The 27,624-nt window shown below is 44.2% G+C and overlaps 1 protein-coding gene across 3 annotated transcripts in view; it reads left to right on the plus strand.

The window, feature by feature from the left end:
* Nucleotides 1-27,624, plus strand: part of gabrb4 (gamma-aminobutyric acid type A receptor subunit beta4) — a 52,425-nt gene that overhangs the window by 19,192 nt on the left and 5,609 nt on the right. For 2 of the 3 annotated variants that reach the window (XM_058077418.2, XM_058077420.2), the window contains exons 3-7: nt 13,362-13,429; nt 14,462-14,682; nt 21,985-22,067; nt 24,868-25,005; nt 27,268-27,420. In XM_058077418.2, coding sequence (XP_057933401.1) covers nt 13,362-13,429; nt 14,462-14,682; nt 21,985-22,067; nt 24,868-25,005; nt 27,268-27,420 — 663 coding nt within the window. The remainder of the gene's footprint in view (nt 1-13,361; nt 13,430-14,461; nt 14,683-21,984; nt 22,068-24,867; nt 25,006-27,267; nt 27,421-27,624) is intronic. The other variant, XM_058077421.2, reaches the window with a different exon arrangement.

Below are 27,624 nucleotides of genomic sequence, written 5' to 3' on the forward strand. Positions count from 1 at the left end.
ACCTGACTAATTATCCACTGGTACTCCTTCCTTTGCGTTGCTGAAGTGGAGGTTTGAAAACCAAATGAACTTTTTAAAGCACAGTCCACTCGAGGTGCGTTAATAAAGCTCCTCGTGGGACGGTGATTTATGAGTCGGAATGTCCCCAGGTAATGTGTGCAGTGTTTCATAATTCACTGACAAAGTCAGAGTGTGCGAGGAGAAAGGATTGCTCATATTATGTAGCTTTTTAGTAGAAAATCTAAGTAGGTTTCATTCATCAGCAGTGAGCTTTGTGACAGGATAGGACGATAAGATGAGGCCACCTTTACTTATCCTCTGTCTCGATGACTCTCTGTGATGTACTGCCTCTGCTCTCTTGCTTTACCTCATCATTTTCTTTTGCCTCCTGTTCTGGCTCTTTCTGCTCCCCGCGTCAGAGCTGCTTTAATGATTTCCCTTTTATTCACCGGCAATCGTAGCATTCCACTTTTTTTAACCAGACTGGCTGCAGCAGTCTGCAGCGTCTTTAGTCCTGTCCAAGATGCTGCTGCACCCAAACTGCAGTGATAGAATGTCGGCAAGGCGATGAAGCACAAATACCCAGCGTTTTCCGCTACATTCGGGACACATGCTGTTGTGCCCCGTAACTCAAATAATTCTGACGACGTTTAGTATGATCAATAGTGGATTGAATTGAATCTAGTTGAAGCTAATTGCTAGCCGGTGGGGTGCAAATTTCGCCTCACATTGTCCCACGATTTGGCATGGCAATGCGTGTCATCGAGATCAGTGATTTTCAACCACTGTGCCGCGGTACACTAGTGTGCCTTGAGGAATTATAAATTTCACTTTTTCTTTTAAAAATGAACATTTATTAATCATTTTCTGCAAATATGTCACTGTCGAGTGTCCGTGGTGTAAAGACTGGCAGAGCAATGTAATATTTGTCCGTGTGGCAACACGTAGCTGATTGCCTCGTTCCTCCAATAGACTTAGTGATGCACGTGAGAGGTCGTGGTGACTGTCATGGAGAAGTTTTTAAAAAGGGTTTTAAAAAAATTAATTATATTGTATTTACATATGTGTCATTGCGTAACATTTTTGGTTAGTGGTGCGCCGCAAGATTTGTCCAGTATTTTTTTGCTGTGGCTCAAAAAAGGTTGAAAAACACTAATCTATATCAAAGGTCCCCAAGCCCCCAGCCATGGCCCCATACCGGTCCAACTCCAAGAGTGACAACGAAAGAGCGAGAGACTGACAAGATGTGTAACAAAGAAATTATGAGGCTGTCCAGTTATGAAAAACAGTTCATCAAAAGTTCTGTTTGACATCTTTCTGTATCCTAAATATTCCGTGTTCTATAGTCCGGAAATAACGGTACAAGCAAAGGTCATGGGTGCGTGAATGTAATATGCTTTGTTACTTAACAGTGCAGCTCGACATGAAAAATCTTTACATCAAGCTGTTTGAGCTTTATGTGTACCATAAAAACTTTGTGGCGTAGATACAGCCATGTGACTGCTATACTGGTTTTACTCAACCACCATCAAGTTTTATATTCATCAAGTTAAAAGCACCAAAGGTCTTATTTGAGCATTTTATGACCACGTGTGACCAGCGTGACATTTGACCGGCTCTTTTAGTGCTGAACAGGCTGTGCTGGAAGGCCAGATGAAAACATACTATGCAACATGTATGTGTCGTATATGGAAAGACAGCATGGATGGGGATGTTACATGTCAGTGAAGTCAAGTGGAAATTAGCCAATGGGTGTGAATGTGTCAGTGTACGTGTATGTATGTATGTTAGCCCCGGGATAAACTGGTGACCTGTCCAAGGTGAGGCACAGCTCTTGGCATGGTAATGGAAATGCATTTTGTTTTCCTGAAGTCATAATGAACATCCATATACTGTATACGGAAAGTGGAATATTGGTGGTGAGTTATGCACATGTCAGCACATGCACAGTATTCCCACTCCATTTTCAGAGCCAGCCGGTAGGGGTTATGTACGTATATATTCCAGGTTCCAGGTAGAAACTAAGCATGAGATGCTAAAACTGGATCGCGTTCAGTCCGTCCTGCCCGGGACAATCCATTCTAACCAATCTATGGTGAGCATACAATATGATGTCTTGTCCTGTTGCAGGAGCCCAACTGTGTTCTATATGACATCCCCATCAGCAGTGTAGTACACCAATGGCGACTCACCCCGCCCCCCACTGGGTCTCCAAAGTCCAGTTTTGGTCGGATTTTGGTGATGACTGACAGGTTGTTGCTGGGATTTCACAAGCAAGGAGTTAGGCTTCTCAAAACAGTCATTCATTCATTCATTTTCTACCGCTTATCCTCACGAGGGTAGCGGGGGTGCTGGAGCCTATCCCAGCCGTGTTCGGGCAAGAGGCGGGGTACACCCTGGACTGGTGGCCAGCCAATCACAGGGCACATATAGACAAACAACCATTCACACTCACATTCATACTTATGGACAATTTGGAGTCGCCAATTAACCTAGCATGTTTTTGGAATGTGGGAGGAAACCCATGCATGCACGGGGAGAACATGCAAACTCCACACCGAGATGGCCGAGGGTGGAATTGAACTCGGGTCTACCTACAAAAATATTCTGTTTATTAATATCGAATCCTACTTTGCGGAAATTCGAGATAAACCAGAGACAAGTAAATCGCATTTATGTATTCCCGAGGTACTAAGCACTTTGACACCCTTACCACGATGAGGCATCAGGGCATGGCCACGGGAAGACGGAGGATCGAACCAGCAACCTTGTTTATTGTTATACAAACATAGCCTGAGAAGCAGCACAGCCATTTCTGCTACAAGCTGACAGAAGGAAACCGGAGTACCCGGAGAAAACCCACGCATGCACAGGGAGAACATGCAAACTCCACACAGAGATGGCCGAGGGTGGGGTTGAACTCGGGTCTCCTAGCTGTGAGGTCTGCGTGCTAACCACTCCATCACCGTGCAGCCCCTTCTCAAAACAATATGTGTTAAAAAAAGTCATACATTTGCATCAAAAAAATGGAGACTCGGAAAAATCAGACCTCACAAATCACTCAGCGTCATATTTTGTCTTCTGCCTCATCACTACGCACTCCATCTACTTCTAGAATGGAACACTGCGGCCATCTTGGTTATGTTTGTGTTCCACAGCGGAAGAAGACGTTCAAAAAAAGAAGAAGAAAATATTGTTGCATAGGAAATGTCTAGTGAGGCGATAAAACAAATGTGTTTTTGTGGTTTTGCACCTCTACAATTAGCTTAGCATTGGAAAAATTCCAAATATAGTTAAGGATTCATACCATAACACAAATTGTGCTGCCGGAACAATTGAGTTCCAAAATGTTGTCTTTGTTGAATCACAGCCAACGTTTGCCTGGGTGAGCTCAGATTGCATTTCCCGCCATCCCGTTCTGGCTTCTCTCTGCAGAGGCAGAAATAATTGATGGGTGAATCACTGTATTAAACGGGGGGTAGAATTTGCCGTAACATGTTTGAGGTGTTTGGTTCTTGAGGAAAAGGGCTTCACGGGTGCAGTCGCCACTGAAAACAAAAGCAAACACACCGGATAAATCATAATGCTTCTCTTGCAACGCTGTCGGGAAAATGCTGCACAGTTGCTATGGAGCCCACTGTTGCTAGGCAATGACTTTATTATCAGAGTTATTTTTTAAAATATATATACAGTATATATATAGGTTTTTTTTATAGTTTTTGTCGCTGTCCAGCAAAATGGATTTCAGCAGGCTTCACAATCAAGAAAATCTCGAGAGTAACATGACACGCCTCTCAATTTGAACGCAGTGGATCACATGTTTCCCCCACACCCTGCATGTTCAAATGAGCGCACATTTAAATCATATGTGAGCGTCATGAGAGGGCTGACCAGGGAAGCACTAGATCAAGACGTGACTTGATGTTTTCATTCAATAATGTCCCACCAGACCAGTGTCTTTGCTTGGGGATCAGAAAAAATCAGGCCAAATTAGTCAATTAGAGATTTGAGACCCTGGTCACAGGCATCTCCAGCTTGCTTTAAGGATGTGCTCTGATTTGAAAGCCATGAGCCAACAACACACTCTGCCATGGCAGCACAAACAGACAGGATGTCATCAACGCAGACGCCGATCTAACTCGTTTGAACAAAACCAACGCAGTCAACACAAATGCAACACACACAACTGCACCTCACAGACCAGTGCACAGACTATGACTGCATCACTACAGTAAGGGGAACCAGAATAAAGCCACCTGACATGGCCAGGCAAGGTGCACTGTATTCGGGCACATGTTCCCAGCAGCTGGTGTGACACCATGGGGATCTCTAACAAACCTTTTGCACACCACAGCTTCAGGTGGCTGCTGTTATTTTTATCATTATCTGAGCTATTTTTCTTTTTTTACATTTTTAATTGGCCCAATAATATTTGTATAATTATTTATATATATTATATATATTATATTTATATAATTTTAATAATTATCAGTCTGATCGTTATTGTGCTTGTTTTTAAATGCAGTCTGACTTTAAAGAACAGGTCCGTCATTGTGGCCCTCTTGTTGGCGTATTCACACATGATTGATGCAGTTTTTTACTTATGATGAGTGATTTTCTAGTTCATTTTCTGATCCCCATCTTGTCGACATTGGTGGCAATATTTGAATATTTGAAAGCAGCAGTCTTTTTGATAGACCCAAATGTCTAATCAAAGCAAAAGCAGGGTGATTTCTCTCTGCCTGCATCCGCTAAACCCCCCCCCCCCCCACCACCACCACCACTCCCCATGCACGCACACAAACAAGCACACACTCTGTGTTTCATGATGTCTGTTTGGTGTCGTGATGAAGGATTCACAGGAACCTGTGCTCCTCTCTCGTTCAAACGCTCCCTGGCAGACGAGCACTCGACTCCCTTAACAACTGATAGAGCCTGTAATTATCCAAATGGCAGACTTATCGTGTTTCATGAGGCTTGGATAAACACTGTTAACGTGAACAAACACCGGGCCTTGATGTGTCCACAACTGTCCCGTGTTGTTAGAACGGGATGCCATTCATGGATCTCGCTTTTTAATGACGCTTCGTGTTCAGCAAGGCAACATACAGATAACGTGGACAAACATTCATCCCTCCATTTTTTATGCTGCTTCGTTTCGTCCTCACTGGGTATGCTGGAGCCTATCCCAGCCGTCTTTGGGCCAGAGGTGGGGTACACCCCGGACTGGTCGGCACTGGAGGTCTTCCCGACATCCGGACCAACATGCTAACCAGTCATGCCACGTGGACAAACATCCGTACGGACATGGAAATGGTTAATTTAGATACCGTACCACGTGCAGTCAAAACGGTATTAGTGGTGTCTTTTTCTGGTGGGCATTACCTGGGCCTTCAGTGAGGACTTAAAGGGATGGTTTGGATTTTCTGACATGAAGATGAAAGATATCCCCATCGGCAGTGTAGTCCATCAGTGATGACTTACCCTACCCTTGCTTCTGCAACCGTAGTTCCTGTTAGTTACTGGAGTTTGGCTTCTTCAAACAATAAGCATTTCAAAGAGTAATACATTTGCATTTACATTTTGAAGGTAAGTGCTTCTAACAGTGTTTAGGCCAGCAGAGAAGGCTCTGCAGGCCCTACGAAATACCCGTCAATGTGTCTTTCATACTATTTCTACAGCCCTTCTCCAGATGTCATGAAATAATGCTGATGTCATTTAAGGAGCGCATGTAGAGTGTACCGTGGGGTGTTTTGGCTACTATTGTCGCTCCATAATGAAAACGGCCAGCTAGTGTTCAGTTGGGTGGCGGCCAAATGAGCAACACTCACTATTTGACGGACTAACGGGAACCACATTAGCAACTATCGACAACTTGTGACAGCACTTCACAATCGGGCTGACGTGGCAAGCATGGGCACAAATACTTCTGTCTCTTACATACACTCCAATTTATTTAGAATGTCGACGTCGACAGACACTGAGCACTTGGGAACCATTCAATTCCAAGCCCCTGATTTGTATCATTTGGACGTTTGGGAAAATGATGTCTCTAAAATGGTAATCAAATGTGGTAAGTTGTGGTATGTCCCACAATGTAGTTGGTCTGTGGAGCTGTTGTGTTATTATTATTCATCCACTTTACAGCCTTTTGATTGTTAGCTTCTCATAGAAGCCTTCTTGGCACAAACACTCACATAGCACAACCAGAGTTGCAAAATTTAGATAGGGCTGATAGAAAAACGGTGTACAAGACCGAGGATGTTTGATTCTGACGGACATTTGAGCGATGCCTCGATAGTTTTTGAGGAGAAAAGAAGAGAAGATGAAATAGAGAACTTGCAGAACATGGACATGGACTGTAATGGATTAAGACAGTGGTGCCCAAACTTTTTTTTTTTTTGCAGCAGCGCTCTTTTGGAGATGATATTACTCTCTTTAGTGTCAACTAATCATTTTATTTTCCTGTGTACAGGGGGAATAGCTTCCTTTTTCCAATTGCGGGTAAACTGTACATTCAAGCTAAATGTTTTTTGTAAAGGTGTTCTTTTGAAGAAGTGGAAAAGGTGGGCACCCATCTGTTTGTCTTAAAACTTCTTCATTAGAAAACAAACAAACCAAAAAGTTTGTTTTGCTGCTGGATTCAAATACGGTGAACACCCAGCAGCAACACAACATTTTGGCATGACTGAACCAAGTCGACCATCTACCTTGAGAAGCATTTGTTTACTCTGCTTTAGCTGACAAGCGTCATCCCAGTGACGTCACTTCCAGAATGAGTGTGAAAGTGGATGTCTGGTGGCATGAGTGCCATGCGCCACTTGGCCGTAGGAGTTTCTCAGAAGGCGTCCTGGTCCCATGTTTCACACCAGTCTTGGTGCAGGCAACCGTTTCAACCTGGAGCTTATTCATTGCATTTTAATGATTCATTAAATTCCAAAAATTGTTTAGAGAGTCAAATAAATTAGCGCTCCATCACCATCAATGAACAAGATTTATTTATTTTTTTAACCGCTGAGGTTAAACCATTGTGGAAGGTAAGGCCCGTTTAGAAAAGCAGCCTAAAACTGGAACATATTGCTGGGGTTGAGAGGACAGCTTGCAGTGGACTGACTGACTGAGACGGAATTAGCTAGCAAATGAGCAGCAGAGTAAACTGCAGCACTCGAGTGTACACTCGCTACCACCAACAAACACTGTTATTTATTATTTATCGTGCAGTTAATCGAGTTATTGATTATTGTTACAGGCCTGCTGATGGAAGTAATTCTGACCGTGTGTAAATGAAAGTACAAGAAAAAGAAAAACAAGGGACCAGAAATATTCAGCATTAGAATCAAGGATGGAGAAGATGATTCATGAATTTGGCTGCTTTGTGTTCCAGAGCAAAGGAAGGCTTTAGATTGTGATGAGATTAAGAGAAGTACAAGCGACTGGGATGGGAATCAGCGAGGAGTTTAAGTACCTCCGGTCTGTTTCCTGAGTCAGGGAGTTATGGAACACGAGATCGACAGGCGGACTGATGCGGACTCTGCTTCGGTCCGGGAGCTGAGCCCAAAGGCAAAGCTCTCAATTCACGTTCCTAGCCTCAGCTATGGTTATGAACTTCAGGTGAAGACTGAAAGGACAAGATGGCAGGTACAAGCAGCCCAAATGACTTTTCTCTGTAGGGCTCCCTTGTGGAGATAGCGTAAGAAGCCCTGTCATTCTGGAGAAACTCCAAGTAGATCCGCTGCTCCTCCTCAGTGTGAGGACCCAGATGATCTGGGTCAGGGTACCTCCCGGACACCACCCACGGTTGCTAACAAATACTCGAGTGGTCAGTGTTGATGTGCACTGTTACAGGGGGATCTGAGTACGTTGTTTTGGAAGGCATGTTGGAAAAAACTGACTTCATTCCATGCATGTCTGTGATCCTTGGTTGTTTTTAATGACGCCAAATCGGGTGGAATAGGCGTCAGTCAATCACAGCTCAGTCATACCCGCTCGAATATTTGTATTAAAACTTCAGCAGCACGCCCCTTGAGAAACTTAAGATGTTCATGAAACATTTTCATCTGTAATTATCCTGAAAGTTCCTGTATTCCATTTATTGGGAGACCCAGCAACCATTTGCTTTTTAAATAGATCAATTGTGCTTGAGGGCTGTAATGGTGATTGCAATGTCAAGGTAACAGATGAAGCCAATGGCCCTGCTCCCCAATGAAAGTGATTGATTAGGAATAATTATGCAATTGAGTTGGCTATGACTAAAACGGGCCTGTTTGATAACGTCTGAAAGCGACGCTGAGCTCTGGCTGGCGTTTTCATTCAGCAACACGGCGCTCGTTCTTTGCCACCGGCATTTATTCTGCGGGTCCCTCGGCTCGATCAGAAATATTTCCGATGACTCCATCTCTTGCGATTTAATGATAATCACCTCTGTTGCCATGGTGATAGCTGGAGGATAAATTGTATGACCTGACATGACGCTGAGCCTCAAGGAGATCCAGTGGACTACTGTGAAGAAGAGGATTTAAGTCCCTAATGTGGGTGCATATGCTATAGGTCTTAGAGACAACAGCCTATTTTAGTCAGTGACGTGCAGGGAGGTTCATGGTTGGGGAGGCACAGATTTTCTTTTTATTTGTACGTGAAGTTCTTTACTTTGTTGCAAAGTCTGATCACCTACTGGTAATCTTGGACGTCTAATTCTTCATTCTGGAATGCAAATTCATTCCATGAGCAGAGCATAAAAATATATTGAATTCATTTGCCTTGCAGCTTTCCACCCAAATCAAAACTCAAGATGCTGTTCCTCTTTGGAAGGACGGCAATGACAAGCACCTTCCAGCTTCCACATTCTTCGTGCTATTCATTTATATTTCTTATTAACTGAAACGCATTAGTTACCATTTCCTACCTTTGATTTGTTTTCAAAGTTCATCCAGGGCTGCACGGCGATCAGGTGGTTAGCGTGCAGACAGCTCTGAGACTCGAGTTCAATCCCACCCTCGGTCATTTCGGTGTGGAGTTTGCATGTTCTCACCGTGCATTCGTGGGTTTTCTCCGGATACTCCCACATTCCCAAAACATGCTAGGTTAATTGGCCACTCCAAATTGTCCATAGGTATGAATGTGAGTGTGAATGGTTGTTTGTCTATATGTGCCCTGTGATTGGCTGGCCACCAGTCCAGGGTGTACCCCACCTCTCGCCCAAAGACAGCTGAGATAGGCTCCAGCACCCCCCGCGACCCTCGTGAGGACAAGCGGTGGAAAATGAATGAATGAATAAAGTTCATCCATATCATCCTTCCCTTCTCCAGGAAAAACTCTCATACTTTGTTGTAAAAGTCTGATCACCTTCTGGTGAGCTTGGTTATATAATCCTCCATCCTGGCAGTCAAATTCATTTGTTCATTCAGCAGAACATAAAAATATCTGGCATGCATTTGGCTTGCTGCTTTCCAGCTGGAGCTATTGCTGTCCTCTCTATGGAAGGGCAGCAGTGACAAGCACCTTCCAGCTCTGCAGCATTTCTGCGTATATTCATTTCTGCGTGTTCTATTCTTCAATTAGCGAGAAGAATAATGTCCCACTTCCATTGAAGACATTAGGCTGTAGAAGGCCAGGGTGTATAATCAATGTTTCTGCAACATTATTTTATTGATCTGGAAAGGGGGGGGGGGGGCGTGTCATCTCCGAGTTGTGGATGGGATCCTGTCCCAAGTGGAGGAAGTTGCTGTACATGTGATGGAATGGCGGATTGATGATCACAGGGATTCTACATCGCTCCATTGTGGTGACATAGGACCTGATCCAGAAGCCAAAGCTCTCAGTTTATTGGTCGATCTACATTCCTACCCTCAACTATGATCATGGTCGGACAGGAACCAGGACACATTGGAGCGACCATGCCCGCCGGGGAGCTTCCCTGCTGCCCCCACGACTCGACCTCGAAAAAGTTAGATGGATAAATGACTGGCGACATGTTGGCAAACAGAACCTGGCACGCACCATGATCCAACTCGGTGATGAGAGGAGACGCTGGCGGATGTTAGATTCCGCCTTGTGTTTGATCAGGAATGTGCCAATGCAGGGATTGAAAATGATTGGAATCATGTGATGATGAAACTTCTTCATTAGAAAATAAACTAACCAAAAAGTTTGTGTTGCTGCTGGATGTTGATTCAAGTACTGTGAACATCCAGCAGCAACACAACATTTTGGCATGACTACTATTTTGATGAAAAATATACTGAACTGTCGACCATCTACCTTGAGAAGCAATGATGGTTGACTGCAAATCATTGATATATTCCCATTCTTGGGCATTTTGCATGCATGGATGTTAAACAATCCCAAGGACAATTTTCCCTTAAACATCGAAGCAATTTCCACTCAGTATATCCGTCCACCGCTTTTTTGGTACTCTCACATCATGTACATTTCACACCAACAGCAATTGAATCAGCTTTGCATTCTGTTCACCAACGATAAAGCAGGTGACAATTTCATGTGTTTTCCTCCAACTGGTGAGTCACGAGTGCAACCCGAGCAGCTTTATTTTCAGAAAGCTGTGCTTACAAAGCGAGAGCCGGTTTCACTAAAGCGGCGTCAAAATATGCAGAGAGCGAGACTTTGCTTTCTCGCTTCATCGTCATCTAGCCAAGAAATGTAGTTTGACGTCTCTGCGGAAAACGGTTACTGGTTGCCTTTCCAAAGTGCCATTGACAATGGACCTACTTTCCTCGCCTCCCCCCATTTTTCCGAGGAGCTGGGTCAGGGAATATGCCAAAGCTTTGGGGCGTTTAGTGTAGTGGGAGGACATGCCCTGCGGGAGAAAATGGGATCATAGGACATGAGAGAGACTACAAGTAGCCTTGTGTAGTTAGTACAGTATTTTACCGCCAAACATTCTAATGGAACTAAAGGAAGGGGCCAATTAAAAAATGGCCCGAGGGCCAAATTATTTATATTCTGTGACATCAAATCTGCCTAGTTTGTTGTTTTTATTTTGCCACTTTTAATTACCATTTTTATCAAAGCTTTGTAATTATACAACAGAAGCCTACAAACAAAAGTATTGGGACAAGATGTTCTCTCTATTTTGTAATGGATGTCCAGTCATCCAGAAGAACAGCGATGATGCCGAGAGGCGTGGGTGATTCCCAAGGGTGTTTGATGCCTGGTGTCATGCTGGACCTATCCAGCATGTCTCCATGGACCTGCCTTCGTGCTCTGGGGCAAGTCAACAGGGCAGAGCCGGTTGGCCCATCATGCGTTTGATTTTCAGTCGTCCAACCCTCCTGATTTTCAAAAAAGTCTTCCACTTTGATGAAATAGGGAATGTTGTCTTGTTTGCAGTGAAGTCATAGAGTTGCCCCCTTCCTTGCTTGAACAGATGGTGCTGATATCTCAATCGTGCTGCATCTCTTTTTTCTTTATATCGGGCCAAATCACTACATCAGGGCATCGTGAAAATGTCTGACACAACACTCTTTTCTTTTTTTTTTCCCCCTTCAAGCATGAACAACATCAAACAGCCGGGTGGGATTAAAGAAAAAAAATCTATCTGTCTGTGCCAGTACAGTCTTACTGCCACCATATTGGCATAGTCATGCAATTTTGGATTTACAGTAGACCCCCCCCTCTTCACAGGGGTTCCAGCAAGTGGTGAAGAAAACGTGAGGAATTAATAAGCCAAATGAAATGATAGAAATGTCTATTCGTCTTGCACACTTACTGTAAAATAACCACGATAAGCACACAATGAAATATCTTACTAAACAGCGGTAACTGATTCCATTTATTACATCAAAATGTTGAGCATAATTCGTGTCCAGCCACACGTCTTTTCCACGTCTGGAAAAGAGCGGCAGACGCTGTGTGACTGCATCTACGTCTCCTGCTCCTTTTACAACTTCATTCTGACCTGAACACAACGACAGCGCCGCAGTTCCAATGCCGTGCATGTATCTCCAACTCACAAACACTTCTCTGGTCACATTAGACCAGGTGCATTTGCTGACACTCGGAAAATCACATCATCAAACGTCTTCATGATACCTGTACATCTAAATCTAAATCAACTGAAAGACCAAGAAAACCAAAAAGTGGGTATTCTTATTACTCACTTTGTAAGTCTTAATGCAGATTTGCTGCATTTAAGTGTGGTCGGAAATCCCAAAAAATAAATCTACTCTCAAACCATGTGAATTCAACTCAAGTGTCTTTGAATGCAGCCCTCCATTGCATCCAATAACATACTTCATGTGTGATTCAAATGTTCTGTATTCTCTTGTTAAACGATGCCAAAGTTTCAGTGCGCCCTTCTAACATCAGCTCACTGTGATGTCACAGGCAGACTTCCTTATATGGGCGTGTTCAGTACAAGCTGTATAAGCTGAGTGGGACCAATCACAGTGGAGTCGGCGTGACCTTGGGTGGAATGAAACAGAGCGTTTTGAGAATCCAAGGAAATGCAAGGAAATCACGCTGGAATAGGGGCAGATTCTGGAAGATCTATAAAGCTTTCTGTGGGAGTTATTGTGTGTAGCTGCTGCATAGGAGTCCACAAGTCAATACAAAGGACCCAAGTAACGACGTACCATTATATATCCATCCACATATGCAACCCCAAGCTAGTGCTGTCATAGACAAAGAAACTATTGCCTCCCACAGCATCCAGCTACGGTGTGTTCAAGCACTGCCGAACCAAGTTGGAAACCTCAACGCTTGATGAAAAATCCGTTATCAGTGAGGCATCACCACACCAACATGTGGGCTTTCTAGCAGTGCTGCATGTACGCGCCGTACATTGTACCTGCATCGGCGGGTATTTATCAATGATGACACACTTATGGTGAAGCAGAGCCGGTTTTCCCGGGAAAGATCTGTGGATCCGCTGGAAGTAAGATTCATCTGTGTCTGTGGAATGCGGATGAATTATGGTGTGAAGTCAGCGACTCCTAATTGCTCGCAAGTTCATTACATGCTCACTGTGATTGGATTCTCCTTGTAAACTAAGTTGTCTGAATATTTAAGAGGGCCCAGTGTTTACAGCGCGTATAAGCAAGTTGTTTGTGCATATCATGTAAATGAGGCATCGTTTGTTCTTGCCGCTCCTTTACATCCCAACATGCATCAGCATTAGCGTGCATGACTGCATTTTTCCTCATTGCGGCCACCGAGTAACTTATCTTGATTTTATGTGGCAAGATTTGTGCATAGTTTGATTGGAGATATCGTGATCGTATATGTGTGAAAATGGTGCGTAATGCGTTGCATAAGAAATATGGCATATAACTATAACGTGGAATGAACGCATTTGAAGTCATGGCGCATTGAAAGTTACATGAGCTTCTCCTGTGTTCCCTCAGGTTCTCCAGTCATTGTTGGGATGAGCATCAACATCGCGAGCATCGATTCCATCTCAGAAGTAAACATGGTGAGTGTGACCGTGTGGGATTATAGGACATCTTGTCCTCGATGATGCAACTTGCTCTTTACTATGCTGGACGACGGCTGATGATATCAGACAAGCAACTGCACACCAAGTAGCACACATGGCCATCCGACATTCTTGTTGATGCCAGTGTTTCCAGGAGGCGAGTGGGAATGTTGCTCATGGCCTCATGGAAAGCATCCACTGTCTGATGACCATGTTTGTAAACTTCCCTTGCTATCAATCCACAAATGTTCTCCATTGGATTTAGGTGACGGGAACATGCCAGACGGTCCTAAAGAGAGATTTTATTCCTCTCCTTTGGCGGGCAGGGCAGCGTTGTCCTGTTAAAAAAGCCGGTCATTACCACACAGACAAGGGCCTTCAGTCATGAGTGATGCCTCCTGCAACATTTTCACATAGCAAAATGCCGTTTGACACCCATGCACAAAGGCAGCAGTTTTAAACTTTTGATCAGCCTATTTCACTTTAATGCTTGTTTGTCATAAATTGCTTACTCATTTTGTTTTTGTCTCACTTCTAATTCTTTTTTTTTGAAGAAGCTCTACTTCCAACAGTGTAAGAACCACCACTGCGAAATGTCTTTTTTTTTTTCAACAACATTTTTGATCAGTCATGTATAAATTTGACTATATAAATTGATCTATATTTACTTCCCTAATGTGTTTCCTGATCTAACAATTATTTCAGCAGTGTAACACAACTTTAGCATTTAAGTTGTCTCATTTTACACATACCAACAAACCGAACATTCCGTCCAGGCATGTTCATGGCTGCTCATATACGTGTGTATGTACAAGTGGAAACAAGTGAAATGATAAGTGAGATTGAGTGTATAACTACACACAACCGGCGATGTTTATTTGTTTGATTCGTCCAAGAAAAAAGACGCTTTTCTTGTGCGTCCCTCGGTTTGATCAAACAAGACAACGAAAACTCGCCAGGCATTGTCAGGAAACGCAAAAATAGAAAGACATATTTTCCAATGAAAAAGTGTCTTCTCCCACTTTCCAGGACTATACCATCACAATGTATTTCCAGCAAAGTTGGCGAGACAAGCGTTTGGCCTACGGAGAGCTGAACCTCAACTTGACGCTGGATAATCGTGTAGCAGATCAGCTTTGGCTCCCCGACACCTACTTCCTTAATGACAAGAAGTCCTTCCTGCACGGGGTGACGGTCAAGAACCGAATGATCCGACTGCACCCCGACGGCACTGTCTTGTACGGGCTGAGGTAAGAACACTGAACTCACCACGCCTTGCAAGGTTTATAGTGTCTGGTGCATTCTGGTTGATTTTAGTTGCGACGCACAGAATCTTTTGTTTTACTTTGTGCACACCTGGCGGTATGAAGGATTTGACCAAGTGTACCTGTTGATTAGTCCTAATGAAATACCATGACATGGCTACTAGCACAGGAGAAGAAGAGTATAGGGCGGAAAGAGCCACCTAGTACTGTGGCCCAGCAAGATGCACTGTATTCAGACACATGCTCCGATAGCCGGTGTGACACCAGGGAGGTCTCTGGAAAACCTTTTTTGGCGTTTTAGATGACTGACAAGTTTTTTTTGTGCTGTATCACACAAAATGTCGTCCAGGGAAAGTGAATGTTTGTTTACAAGGGAGCTCACAGGTCGTTAACGTCACAGGCAGGTAATCTTGCATTATTGGAATTTTTTTTTTATGTTATCAGATTTATTGTTATGACTCAATCAGCCAGATAATTAGGGGTCCAATAATTATCATGCACCCCCACTTTTAATCAACAACTGTATGGATGTCATGTGACCTAATGCTTAACCCTTAGATGCACGAGTGACTGGACCCTACACTCTTCCATAAGTGGGTCAAAAATGACCCATACTGGAATCAATGCGTTTTTATGCCAATTTTGCCATTTTGGTTAGGAATAATCACTTGTATGATATTTAGTATTATATTTAGGACCACACAAGAATGATTTCATCCAGCATCAGCTGTGTATCTCGCAACCAAGGCATGGATGAGGAAACAAAAGAGTAATGCCCAACAATACATATAGTAATGTAAGCATGTCAGCTAGTTATAAAGTAGGCTAATTTGTTGATAATACTAACAGTCATGAAAGACACATGCACAATATTATATGAAGATAATTGAATGATAATTGAATGAAGATATGTGTAAAATAATCTTCCTAAGGGGTGACAAGTGTGGTCTACAGTTAATTTATTCCTGACAGCCAAAGTTGATAGGAATCAAAGGTTCCTATTGGATTCCATAGAAAATGCATGCAGGTCATTTTTGACCCACTTATGGAAGGTTGGGGTAGTAACACAAAAACAAAAAACATTTAAATGTATAAAAGGCAAGTTAAAAATGTGAATGGCATGATAGCAAAACATGTTTTTTGAGGAATACCTGGAATATGAAATGATAAAAAAAATTCATTACAAAGATAACAACCTGAGCGGGTCATTTTTGACCCACTTATACATCTAAGGGTTAAATGGGGCTCAGATGGCTGAGTGAAGCGTTTCTTTTCTCGGTTACTAAGCAGTTATTTAGCAAAAGTGAACGTTGATGTACTAGGATTAGATCTGAAATGGCCGAGACAAGGCATGACTCAAGAAAAACCAACAAATTTTGGATTTGGAAATGCTAAAAAAAAAAAAAAAAAAGTGCTTAACGTTGCACATCATCTTGACAATTGAGTAAACAGTGTACCGCGCACAAAGGGACGCATCTCAGGTTCCTTTGGGGCTGCTAAAAAGTATCACGTCTTCCCGAGGTTTGTTCCGAATCTGAATTAATTGCTTCTTGTACGACGGTGGCGCGGAGAAAGCTTGTGAAAATCTGTTTTGTTCAATGAATAAAATGGCAGTGACGAGTTCAGATCACATGAAGTGATGAATTATTAATGCGCACAATCAAGTGTTCAGACACTCTCAATCGCTGAATTTGTTCTGACACGTAAGGAGATGGAACGGCTCCATTTCCTTTCATGACTCTCCTTGCAAGGCCACACAAATAGCGGCACCGTGACAGAAATGCGCCGCTTCCACTCACGCGGCGGCTTTAGCTCCACCTTGGACGGAGAAATAACAAGACGCGCCGAGATTAGACGTGCTTTATCGTTCATTTTTCAGTCTATAATGCAAGGCTTCCATGTTGCTGTTATTGTGCGGCATTCATGTCAAATGCTATCAAGCCAAGTCAGCTAGTTTCTTAGTTGCAATGGTAGCACAAGAAAAACAATGATGTCATGGCGCGGCTTCAGGGTCTTTGTCCTTACAAAGCTTTTTCACTGAGATTGAGATTAGAGGCGTGCGGTACAGTGAGCCTCCCCCCTGAGAGAAAACCCTGAAAAAGTGATTTTCCGGAGCGTATCTTGTGCAGTTGGCTGTTCAACCTCATGCTCTGTTCACTTACTCGCTAAAAAACAGAGTTTTTACGCCTTTAAGTGTAACTCATAGATAGCATAGCATGTATGAAAAACAACTGCTGGCATCTTTGGGCGCCCACTTGAGTGGCATCGTCCAGACCAGGGGTGTCCAAAGTGCGGCCCATGGCTGTTTTTTTTTTTTAATGGGCCTATAGTACATCCTAAAAATTTATATTTAACCAGAAAACAATTTACCCCCTAAAAAAACACCAAAAAACCCCAGCAAAACAGGAAAAATTATCAGCAACTTTGGACTCCTATAGAGCAGCTACAAATAATAACCAGCACAGAAAGCGTTCCAGATTTTCCAGAATCTGCACCTATTCGAGGTACATTTCTTTGGATTTTCTGCTTCCCGCCAAAACGGTCTGGTTTTATTTCTTCCACCCACGGTCCGCCTCCAGGTGTAATTGGTCACACCCCCAAGCGCTGAGAACAACTTCCGGTGTTGTGCTGCTAGCTGAGAACCCAACTTCATACGAGTTGATAAACGGTATCTTTTTAACATACAGCCATATGCGTTGGATCCTGAATCCAGTCCGGAAGTAGAGATTTGTGACATCACAAACCGCCTGTGTTAGAAGGCCCTCTGAAACTGAGCGTTTTGAGTCATCCCAAACCTTTTTCAGGGCTCACCTCCAAATGCACAAACCTCATTACATATCTGAAACGTTGGCAGGGTTAAAACCAGAATACAACATTCTAACTACATTTATCGGAAAAGTGGGAAAAGCATCTTAGGTCCCCTTTAACTTCTAAAAGTCACAAGAAAAAATATGTTAATGTATAAATGTAATTTGTACGTTACACTCTTCTGCACTCTGTGTGTATGCTAACGGCCCCGTCTCCACCCACCAAGACAAAGAGACTGTATGACTGACAAAAGGGCTCACCCCATTCATGCCGCTGTTCTATGCAACAATGTGCCAATCTGAACCCTCTGTGGAGGCGGGCCATGCATCCACAAGGTAATATATCGAGGATACCAGGCCAGAAGCAGGCCTCTTTGACGTTGGTGCTATTTCTAATCCATAGAGACTGGTCCTACGTACCCGCCTGCGTCCCATAAGCAAGGCACCTCATCAGGCCAGTCAATTACCCGCAAACTCCTGCCGTCTTCCCTGCACAATTCCCCTTTTCTTCCATGCAACAAATATGAGGAAAATGTCACCATAAGCCACGGTGGCCTAATCTGAATTAGCATTCTGAGCTGCACCACTCGGGGCCCGCCAGGTTCCACTGGAGCCATAAAAGTAGCATCATGAGCTGAGAAGATTGGACGCCAGCCAGAGGAAAATGGGATTACACCTGCACTTGCACGTCGGCTGACTGCGTGCCGCAGGAAACAGGAATCTTGTTGATAGGGACGCTGGCATGAGTTCTTCCCGCCAACATCTGCGGAGGTGCTCGCTTGTTGTTCTCACTTTGTGCATAATGCTTACTAACAGGCTGCACCGAGACCTTGGATCTGTCCTTGTGTTTTTCCACCACGCGAGCGTTGCATTAGCAACACGCAAACTAATAGTCTGTCTTTCTTTTTTAATGTTTCCATTTCTTTCCATGGCTGCTTGTTGCCAGGTGTAGTTCAGACCTCTGCTGTAGGTCGTCCCTCGACGCTTCTGTCTTTCAAAAACTATGAATCAATAAATCATGGCCGTTTGCTGACTAGGGCTTATTGGTAGTGAAAAAATGTCAAAATATTTTGGCCCGAAATGAAGCATTTCCCTTTGAAGAAGTAAAGTACAAATATGAGGCATTCAAAGACATGTAGTGTTTCACACTGGTCACTAGGTGTCAGTCATGTTACTTTGATGAGACAATAGCCACCGGGGAACTACGCTACACAACAGGAAGTAGTGAACAGAGCTACAAGGAACTCTAGGAACGTATTCTTATTCTTCTTATTAATATTATGATGACTGTTATTATTCCTATGATTTGATATTTGGGTGGTGCTGAACCCGCAGACAGCTATCCAAAAATGACATTGGAATATATACTCTGAAATAAAATTGAGCAATGTTTTAGTCATCTTCCTCTATGGTGTTCCTACTTAAAAGGGAAATATCGGATTTTGCAGGTTTTCTCATAGTCCTCTTCATATTGTTCTTCTTAAAAATGTAAAAAATAAATAAATAAAAGTGACTGTAATAAATAATCAAATAAATTAATTTTGTAGAAGTTGTAGGTGATTATTAGTAATTGTTGGCAGCTTATCCTTGCTACACGACACCCCCTGCCCCCCTGCCCCCCAGCCCCCATCATTGCTGCCATTGCCATTATTCCAGCAAGCGGCATGAGCAGGCTGTACGGGTGTCAGAATAGTTGCTCGTGCATCTGACAAAGTTGTCCCTGTCTGAAGTCGACCTACACATCAGTGCAATCGATGCTCGCGCACGCCCGTCCACGTGCACGTGTCCCACAGAAGAAGAAAAGCACGTCGTCCTCATGAGAGCCGCATGTGGCACCTCTCAGGTCTCAACCTGCCGCCGAAGGTGTTGACCCACATCTACTGACATGTCCACATCCCAGAGGCTCTCTCTGAGCGGGACCGACCTAGCATACGCCTGCTGCTGACCCGCTAGCTGTCACATACAAACACTCTTATTCATTGTGGGCTTTTGTAGCATCCGCCACGGGGGTGAAGAACTATCCTCTGTCCATTAGTCCAAGCTGCTGCCAGGTTTTCTCAACCTCACCGTGCTACCAGGAGTATCGTCCTCTCAGGGCAAAAGCCTGTCTTGACAGGTTATGGCTTTTTTTAGGGCATTTTTAGCGTGGCTGTGCCTTTTTTCTATGTTGGCTGATTTGGTGCTCAATCCAATGCCGCCATATACAATGCGCTATGAGGCATGAGTTAGGGATGAGACGTATGAGGTATGAGTTAGGTATGAACGCTATGAGGTATGAGTTAGGTATGAGCAGTCTGAGGTATGAGGTATGAGTTAGGGATGAGCGCTATGAGGTATGAATTAGGTATGAGGTATGAGTTAGGTATGAGATGTGTGAGGTATGACTTAGGTATGAAGTATGAGTTAGGGATGAGAGGTATGAGGTAAGAGTTAGGTATAAGAGGCATGAGTTAGGGATGAGGTATAAGTTAGGGATAAGACGTATGAGGTATGAGTTAGGTATGAGGTATGAGTTAGGGATAAGAGGTATGAGGTAAGAGTTAGGTATGAGAGGTATGAGTTAGGTATGAGACGTATGGGATGAGTTAGGTATGCGTTAGGTATGAGGTATGAGTTAGGGATGAGAGGTATGAGGTATCAGTTAGGGATGAGACATATGAGCTATGAGTTAGGTATAAGGTATGAGTTGGGGATGAGAAGTCTGAGGTATGAGTTAGGTATAACGTATGAGTTAGGCATGAAGTAAGAGTTAAGTATGAGAGGTATGAGATGAGTTAGGGATGAGGTATAAGTTAGGGATAAGACATATGAGGTATGAGTTAGGTATGAGTTAGGGATAAGAGGGACGAGGTAAGAGTTAAGTATGAGAGGTATGAGTTAGGTATGAGACGTATGAGATGAGTTAGGTATGCGTTGGGTATGAGGTATGAGTTAGGGATGAGAGGTATGAGGTATCAGTTAGGCATGAGATGTATGAGGTATCAGTTAGGGATGAGACATATGAGCTATGAGTTAGGTATAAGGTATGAGTTGGGGATGAGAAGTCTGAGGTATGAGTTAGGTATAACGTATGAGTTAGGCATGAAGTAAGAGTTAAGTATGAGAGGTATGAGATGAGTTAGGGATGAGGTATAAGTTAGGGATAAGACATATGAGGTATGAGTTAGGTATGAGTTAGGGATAAGAGGGACGAGGTAAGAGTTAAGTATGAGAGGTATGAGTTAGGTATGAGACGTATGAGATGAGTTAGGTATGCGTTGGGTATGAGGTATGAGTTAGGGATGAGAGGTATGAGGTATCAGTTAGGCATGAGATGTATGAGGTATGAGTTAGGTATGAGGTATGAGTTAGGGATGAGACATATGATGTATGAGTTAGGTATGAGAAGTCTGAGGTATGAGTTAGGTATGACGTATGAGTTAGGCATGAAGTAAGAGTTAGGTATGAGAGGTATGAGATGAGTTAGGTATGAGGTTAGAGTTAGGTATGAGATATGTGAGGTATGAGTTAGGTATGAGACATATGAGTTAGGTATGAGAAGTCTGTGGTCTGAGTTAGGTATGAGGTATGAGTTAGGGATGAGAGGTATGAGATAAGTGAGGTAAGTGAGGTATGAGTTAGTATGAGTTTGTCCTCAGATGTAAATATCTTCATATTTTCATGTCAAACCCAAACATTTGTGTTGTTGAGCAAAAATGAAGGACTCAGCCTCCCTGAGCCAATACTGCTAAGGTTTGCATAAAGCCAGCATGGTGAGTTTTTTCCATGCTTGCTTTGAATTTCCATCAGGCGTGTTGGGCGTGCTTATGTACACGCATGCTAAGTCTTATTCACGTTATTAATAGCGGCGCTGCTTTTCTGTTACTTTTTACATGGAAAGTCTAATTGCCAGGTGACCTCTCCCATTAATGTAATTAGGCCTGATGTTATCTGTGTGTGCGGTGTATCAGCAGTGTGTCGCCCCCCTGGAGGAGGACGTGTGCTGTGAAGGCAGCAGGGAGGTGGAGCGCGGCACGCCGCTAACAAATGCAATCTGCTTGTGCAGCACAACGCCGCTCGGTGTCATTGTGAATAAGAAATATCACACGCATTTACTTTATTAGCCGCCTTCTTGCGCCTCCTGATATCATCAGCTTGGAGTGCTTGTTTCTTCACGTTCCCCCTTTCCTACAGCACATCCATCTAAAGCAACAACAACGCGCCAGAGCATTCGCTTTCTACGTGTTCTCGCCCCGAATGGACAGAGCGAAGCCAGGGTGAATGCAGGACGGCAAAGACATTTTCAAATGATCCTTTTGTTATTCAGTATGCGGCCCTCGGTGGAAACAGCTTGGACCCCCCAGCATGGTTTTAGCAAAGCGTCTTCATATGTGTTATTGATCTACAGAGAGGCGAATAATTGTATCCACGAGCTCGCCAACAGGAACTAATGCTTTACTCTCATGTTTCAAGTGTATTTTTCTCTGTTTTATTTCTCCAGAATAACCACCACTGCGGCTTGCATGATGGACCTGAGGAGGTACCCCCTTGATGAACAGAACTGCACCTTGGAAATTGAAAGCTGTGAGTAAAGGCCGTAATCCATGCTTTGTGTTTGGCTACTTGGGTATAAATAAAAAACATACTTGGAGTTGACTTAGCTTTTGTGACAGCTGTAGAGTAAAGAACATGTGAATAAAGACTTGATCGGGCAGCTTTTGTGACATATTCCAAAGCACAATGCCATCGTTGGGTTGACTACGTAGGTTATTTTTGTAGTCTGCTATATTAATAAGCTCAGATTCCATAGCTTCTACAATGGACCAATCGATCACAAAACAGCAACTATTTATTTTATTTCTGAAAAACAGCAATATTGTGAGGAATTACATTCAATAAACATCATGGTAAATGGTATTTTGCCTGTATAACGCTTTTCCACCTCCGAGGCACTCAGAGCACTTTAACACGGTCAGCACATTTACCCCCTGATGATGCAGCGTCAGGAGCGACCGGGGCTTCAGTATCGTAATTGTCTTGTATCCAAGTAAGGGAAAAATTTGGAAAAAAGTCTGCACCACGTATCCGAAGTCATGACATTATCGTGTTGTTGACACATGTCTGCATCCACCGAAGGCTGCGCACCTCGGCCTTCCACTCTCCCCCTGCCGCCCCATCAGGGACAAAAGGCAGACAAGCGAGGTGTCCCTGTCCCTTCTCCACCCTGGTTCTCCTGACCTCCAAGGCAGCATCCCAGCTAAAAGGGTGAGGTTTTCCGCTTGGAAGCATTCCCAGCGAAGCTCCTCAGAGAATGAAGAAGTGTGATGGGTACCAAAAATAGTGCATACCCACCGCGGATCAAAAGGTCGTGTGGACACCATCACCCAAGAAGCCCGACAGCTTGGCTCTGGAGCTCACACTGTGCCTGACAAAATGTTGACAGACACATCGAAGAATGTATTCATTCGGACTGATTTGGTGTAGGAACGTGGATGTCCATCCGTCTTCTGTCATCTATCTTTTCCCGCTTGTCTGAGGTCAGGTTGCGGCCTAAGCATGGAGCCTGAGACTTCCCCCTTTTCAGCTACTGTGTCCAGCTCAATCCGGCGGACTGTAAAGCGTCCCCAAGATGTCCTGGGTCTTCCCCAGGGCTTCCTACCAGGTGAACGTGCCCTCCCCAGGGGGGTATCCAGGAGGCATCCTAACAGATGCCCGAGCCACCTCTTAATGCAGTTTCTCCCGGATGACAGTCCTTCTCATCTCATGTCTAAGGGAGAGCCCAGCCAACTTTGTCCTTTGGGTCACATGACCACAGGTGAGGCTAGGAACGTAGATCGGCCTGTATATTGAGTTTTGCCTTTTAGTTTAGCTCCCTCTTCAGCCGCATCACTGCAGACCCTGTCAGTCTTGCATCGCATCCCTCCCTCACTCGTGAATAAGACCCCAAGGTACTTAAACTCCTCCACTTGGGGCAGGATCTCATTGACGACCCGGAGATGGCACTCTACCCTTCTCCGGATGAGGAAATGTACTTGAAGTAAACTCAGATACCGGACTGAGTGTTTATTATTTGTGCTAATTGAGTTTCCGCCCCGATGTGAACCATGCACGCCAACAGTTTGATTGGTTTGGCAGCCGCAGTTGCTTTACTTTCACGGACATTGTCACATTTTCTTACCTCCCCACCACATGGAGAGATTTAATGCTAATGACTTCTGGTCCCTAAGTGATTTTTTCGCTTCCCAAGTCTGGACATGTCACCGGTAGAATGTGAGATGTAGTAAGACACTAAGATCTCGCTGCAGTGAGTTGCATACTAGCCCATTGACATAAATCTACCACTGTGATCACTTTCGATTGCGCTGCCAGCTGAGAATGTGCAGGACCGCCTGACAACTGACACATGCTGATAAATATTAATGTAGGGTGGAAGGCTTGAATGGAGGCTGGAAGAGAGCTCACTCAATAGGAGAAAGAGTTCAGAATGTGTTTGCAGGTTTTATGAACATCAGGTCTGTGTTTGGGTTTTTTTGTACCACAGTGCAGTTTGGTCTGTGCGACTTCTACCTGGTTTATTATGAAACCAGGAAGCTGTGAGGTGAGGATGCAATGGGGATTTGAGGTTGGCTAAATAGGACTGCAATATGTGGAATGGGGTTGACAAACCTGTCCTCGTCACGCCACTACAGTACCATATAGTCAACTTAAATACGTTACATTGGCTACTAAGTCATGCTACAATATTGGTTCATATCGGGAACCATATACTGTATACAAAGGGAGGGACATGATGGTGAAGGGCAGACTCAAATGCCAAAGTTATTTGAATCAGGGGATGAGCATGTGGAGGACTTAAGCATGGTTTCGTGTAGAAGCATCTAGATTATTTTCTTGTTCTCCAAGCAGGCATTATCGATATTCTCCCAGGCTATCTGACGAGGTATAATTCTAATCTTAAAATATGACTAACAGACAAAAGGAAACAACGCCACAAGCAATGAGTAGGAAGAAACGTGAAGTGGTGGTGGTGTGGTTCACGTGTGGGTGGCAGGTCACAAACAGAGTGTCTGCTCCAGTTCTAGTGTGAGTAACCACATCAGACAATGTGTTTGCTCACAGTTTGTTTCAGCGTGGGAATAACAAATGTTTTCATGAAGTCATTCCGGGATGTAATATCCTTTCTCAGTGCAATGGTCGCCAGAAGTCAGGATATCAGCCCAGATCTGAATGACTTTACAGCAGAGAGCTTCATTCGTCAGAGGGACCTCCACTTTTTACCTGCACTGCTGTATGGCACGACATCACGGGCCTGTTTCATGGTTATTTTCCAAACACATTTTGTCTAACCTCATTTCTCTCTGCTCCTATTCCTGTTCCTCCATAGACGGATACACCACAGATGACATTGTGTTCTTCTGGCAAGGAGGGGACAGTGCTGTGACGGGGGTCGACAAGTTGGAGTTACCTCAGTTCTCCATTGTGGACATACGCTTGGTGTCCAGGGATGTCAGGTTCAGTACAGGTAAGATCTGGTCTACCATGTTCCTAAGTCTGTGATAGTTAGGAGGATTACACAAACCGAAAGAATCCATTTCCCACTGTTTGAGCCAGCAACCCCAGCTGGTCCAGCGAGCCCTGCAGTTTATTCCAGACTACCTGCGGCCCGCAGAAGAGAGTCAAGACATCTAGCCATCAGGCTAAAAGCCCGAACGGTCCACTCCATGTCCAACACAACTCCTAAGGTGTCAGGGAGTGAGGTTAACCAACTTAAACTCAGTCTCCTAAACGTCACTCTCATCCAGGTCACGGCACCAATGTAACATAGATGTAGACCAATGTAACTAGGCCCGCATTCCACTCGGGCTCAAACCGGGGTCCGCAGTCCAGAGCGCTAGCCACCGAGCTAAAAGCCCAGCTGTGAACTCAATGTCCATCACGACTCCTAAGGTGTCAGGGAGTGACTGTAATTTGCTTCACGGCACCAATGTAACCCATCTGGTCCTGCCAGGTCCGTGTTCTGCCGAGCCACAACCAGGATCCACAAAATGACTTGAGGGCCAGCAATGAAGCTAAAGACTTAGACTGTCAACTCGATGTCCAGTGCGACTTTTAAGGACTCAGAGAGTGAGGTTCACTAACGCACTCACCCCCTAAAGGTCATCCTCATCTGGTTCATGGCACCACTCTAACCCATCTGGTTGAGAGTTGAGAGCACTAGCCATCGAGCTAAAAGACTGGACTGGCGCCCAGTGCAACTCTTAAGGTGTCAGGGAATGAGGTTTTACCTCATCCTTCTGCACAGCCACCCTGTAATATGGCGTCATTGAAAGAGTCTGACAGGTGATCCAGGTTGGGACATCGGACATCTCCGTGTGGGGATTGCATGTGCTGCTTGTCTCTGGTTTCCACTCGGGATCAAACCGGGGTCGGCAGTCTAGCCACCGAGCTAAAAGCCCAGCTGTGAACTCAATGTCCATCACGACTCCTAAAGTGTCAGGGAGTGAGGTACCAATTTACTTCTGCACAGCGCCAAAACGTCTCTCTCATCCATGTCACACCATCGGAACCCTGTCCAGATATTTGGTACCGTTACAGTCACCCCGCCCTAAATGTTACTGTAATTCCCAAATCCCATGTTCAACGGTTGTTTGTGTATGTGTGGTCTGTGATTGGCTGGCCTCCAACGTCAACCGGGATAGACTTCAGCTCCAGGAAGTAGCCCTTCCCATTTGGTAACAATATAGCCTTGGCCTAGGTCTGCCATTGTGAGTCCATATGACTATTACGCCATAGGACACGCCACACATCACAAGACGGCCTGCTGTAAGGCCATGAAGAGGAGAAAAGTTGTTTTGCGTTTTTACGTACATGTTATTGCATTGCAGTTAGCCTATAGGCATCCAAAAGCTGAGATCAAATGCAATTCCCGTGTTTGAGTTAAGTGAAATCCATGAACATTTATTGCCAGAATGAATCTCAGGTGATTGGTGAGTGTTTGTCTCCTATTTGATGAAGCACATATGCAAAAGGTATTGATTCATTGAAAGATTTACACCCATCTGAAGATGATGAGGTCATTCGTCACTGCGGCTTCCACACAGCAAACGCCGTGCCAGATTAAAACCATTCATGCTTATCTCCAAGTTTCCTTGGAGACAAATTTACAATAAAACTCCAGATGGAGTTTAGCGTTAGATTTCACTATTTTTAGAGTAATCTGTCCAAACTATAAATAAGTCTGCATCGCTGAAGCAGTGAGCGCTTGCCTGGATGCCGTCACTGCTTGTTGCGTCAGCATTTTATTTCCCAGCTAACAATAATTTGGAACAAATACCAGTATTTGACATTTCTCCACAAAATATCGACCAAAATGAGCGACTCTACCGCTTGAAAGCGACGTGTTGTGTCCTTTAGCGTGCAGCCGTGCATTGCAATCACCTTTTAAAACGGCCTTTCAGTAATGTTTAGAGGACAGAGGGAGAGAGAAGGAAACAGCGAGCAGCTCTCTGTGACAAGTCTCAGAGGGATGCTGGAGCGGCCTGCTGAGATAGGGGCTTGCAGAAAAATCTGCCGTGTTTGCGACTTTGTGCCATGTTTAATTGGAATCGAACTTGTCCCTGGAAAGGAATCCATCGCTTTGGGGAAATTAAGTGCTCCATCTGAACAAACGGAGAAATGACTACCCTGCACGTTGTCAAGTGCACAGTTTGGAGCTCTTAACACTTTCCCCGCCTCTTTTTCTCTTCCCTGATCTTATCCGTGCTGTCATTGTTTCTGCTTCCAGGTTCTTATCCCAGGCTTTCGCTGAGTTTCAGGATTAAGAGGAACATTGGCTATTTCATCTTGCAGACATATATGCCCTCCATCTTGATCACCATTCTTTCTTGGGTCTCCTTTTGGATCAATTATGATGCCTCTGCAGCTCGGGTGGCCCTGGGTAAGACGCAGCCGTGATATATTGGAAATTGGCCCAATTTAAATCCAATCACGAGCAGAGGAGCCGCACATTGGCTAAGTGTCACATTTTAAACGCCGCCGTGGGCTTTAGCAACGTGGCCAAATAAAAAGCAACTTTGCAACTTATTTCCATGTACAGTGGGACCTCAGTTAGCGTACGCCCCGGTTAGTGTACAGTATGTCT

This window comes from Doryrhamphus excisus, linkage group LG1, assembly GCF_037039965.1.
Source record: "Doryrhamphus excisus strain RoL-2023G ecotype Guam linkage group LG1, RoL_Dexc_Guam_v1.1, whole genome shotgun sequence".
Taxonomy (NCBI): domain Eukaryota; kingdom Metazoa; phylum Chordata; class Actinopteri; order Syngnathiformes; family Syngnathidae; genus Doryrhamphus; species Doryrhamphus excisus.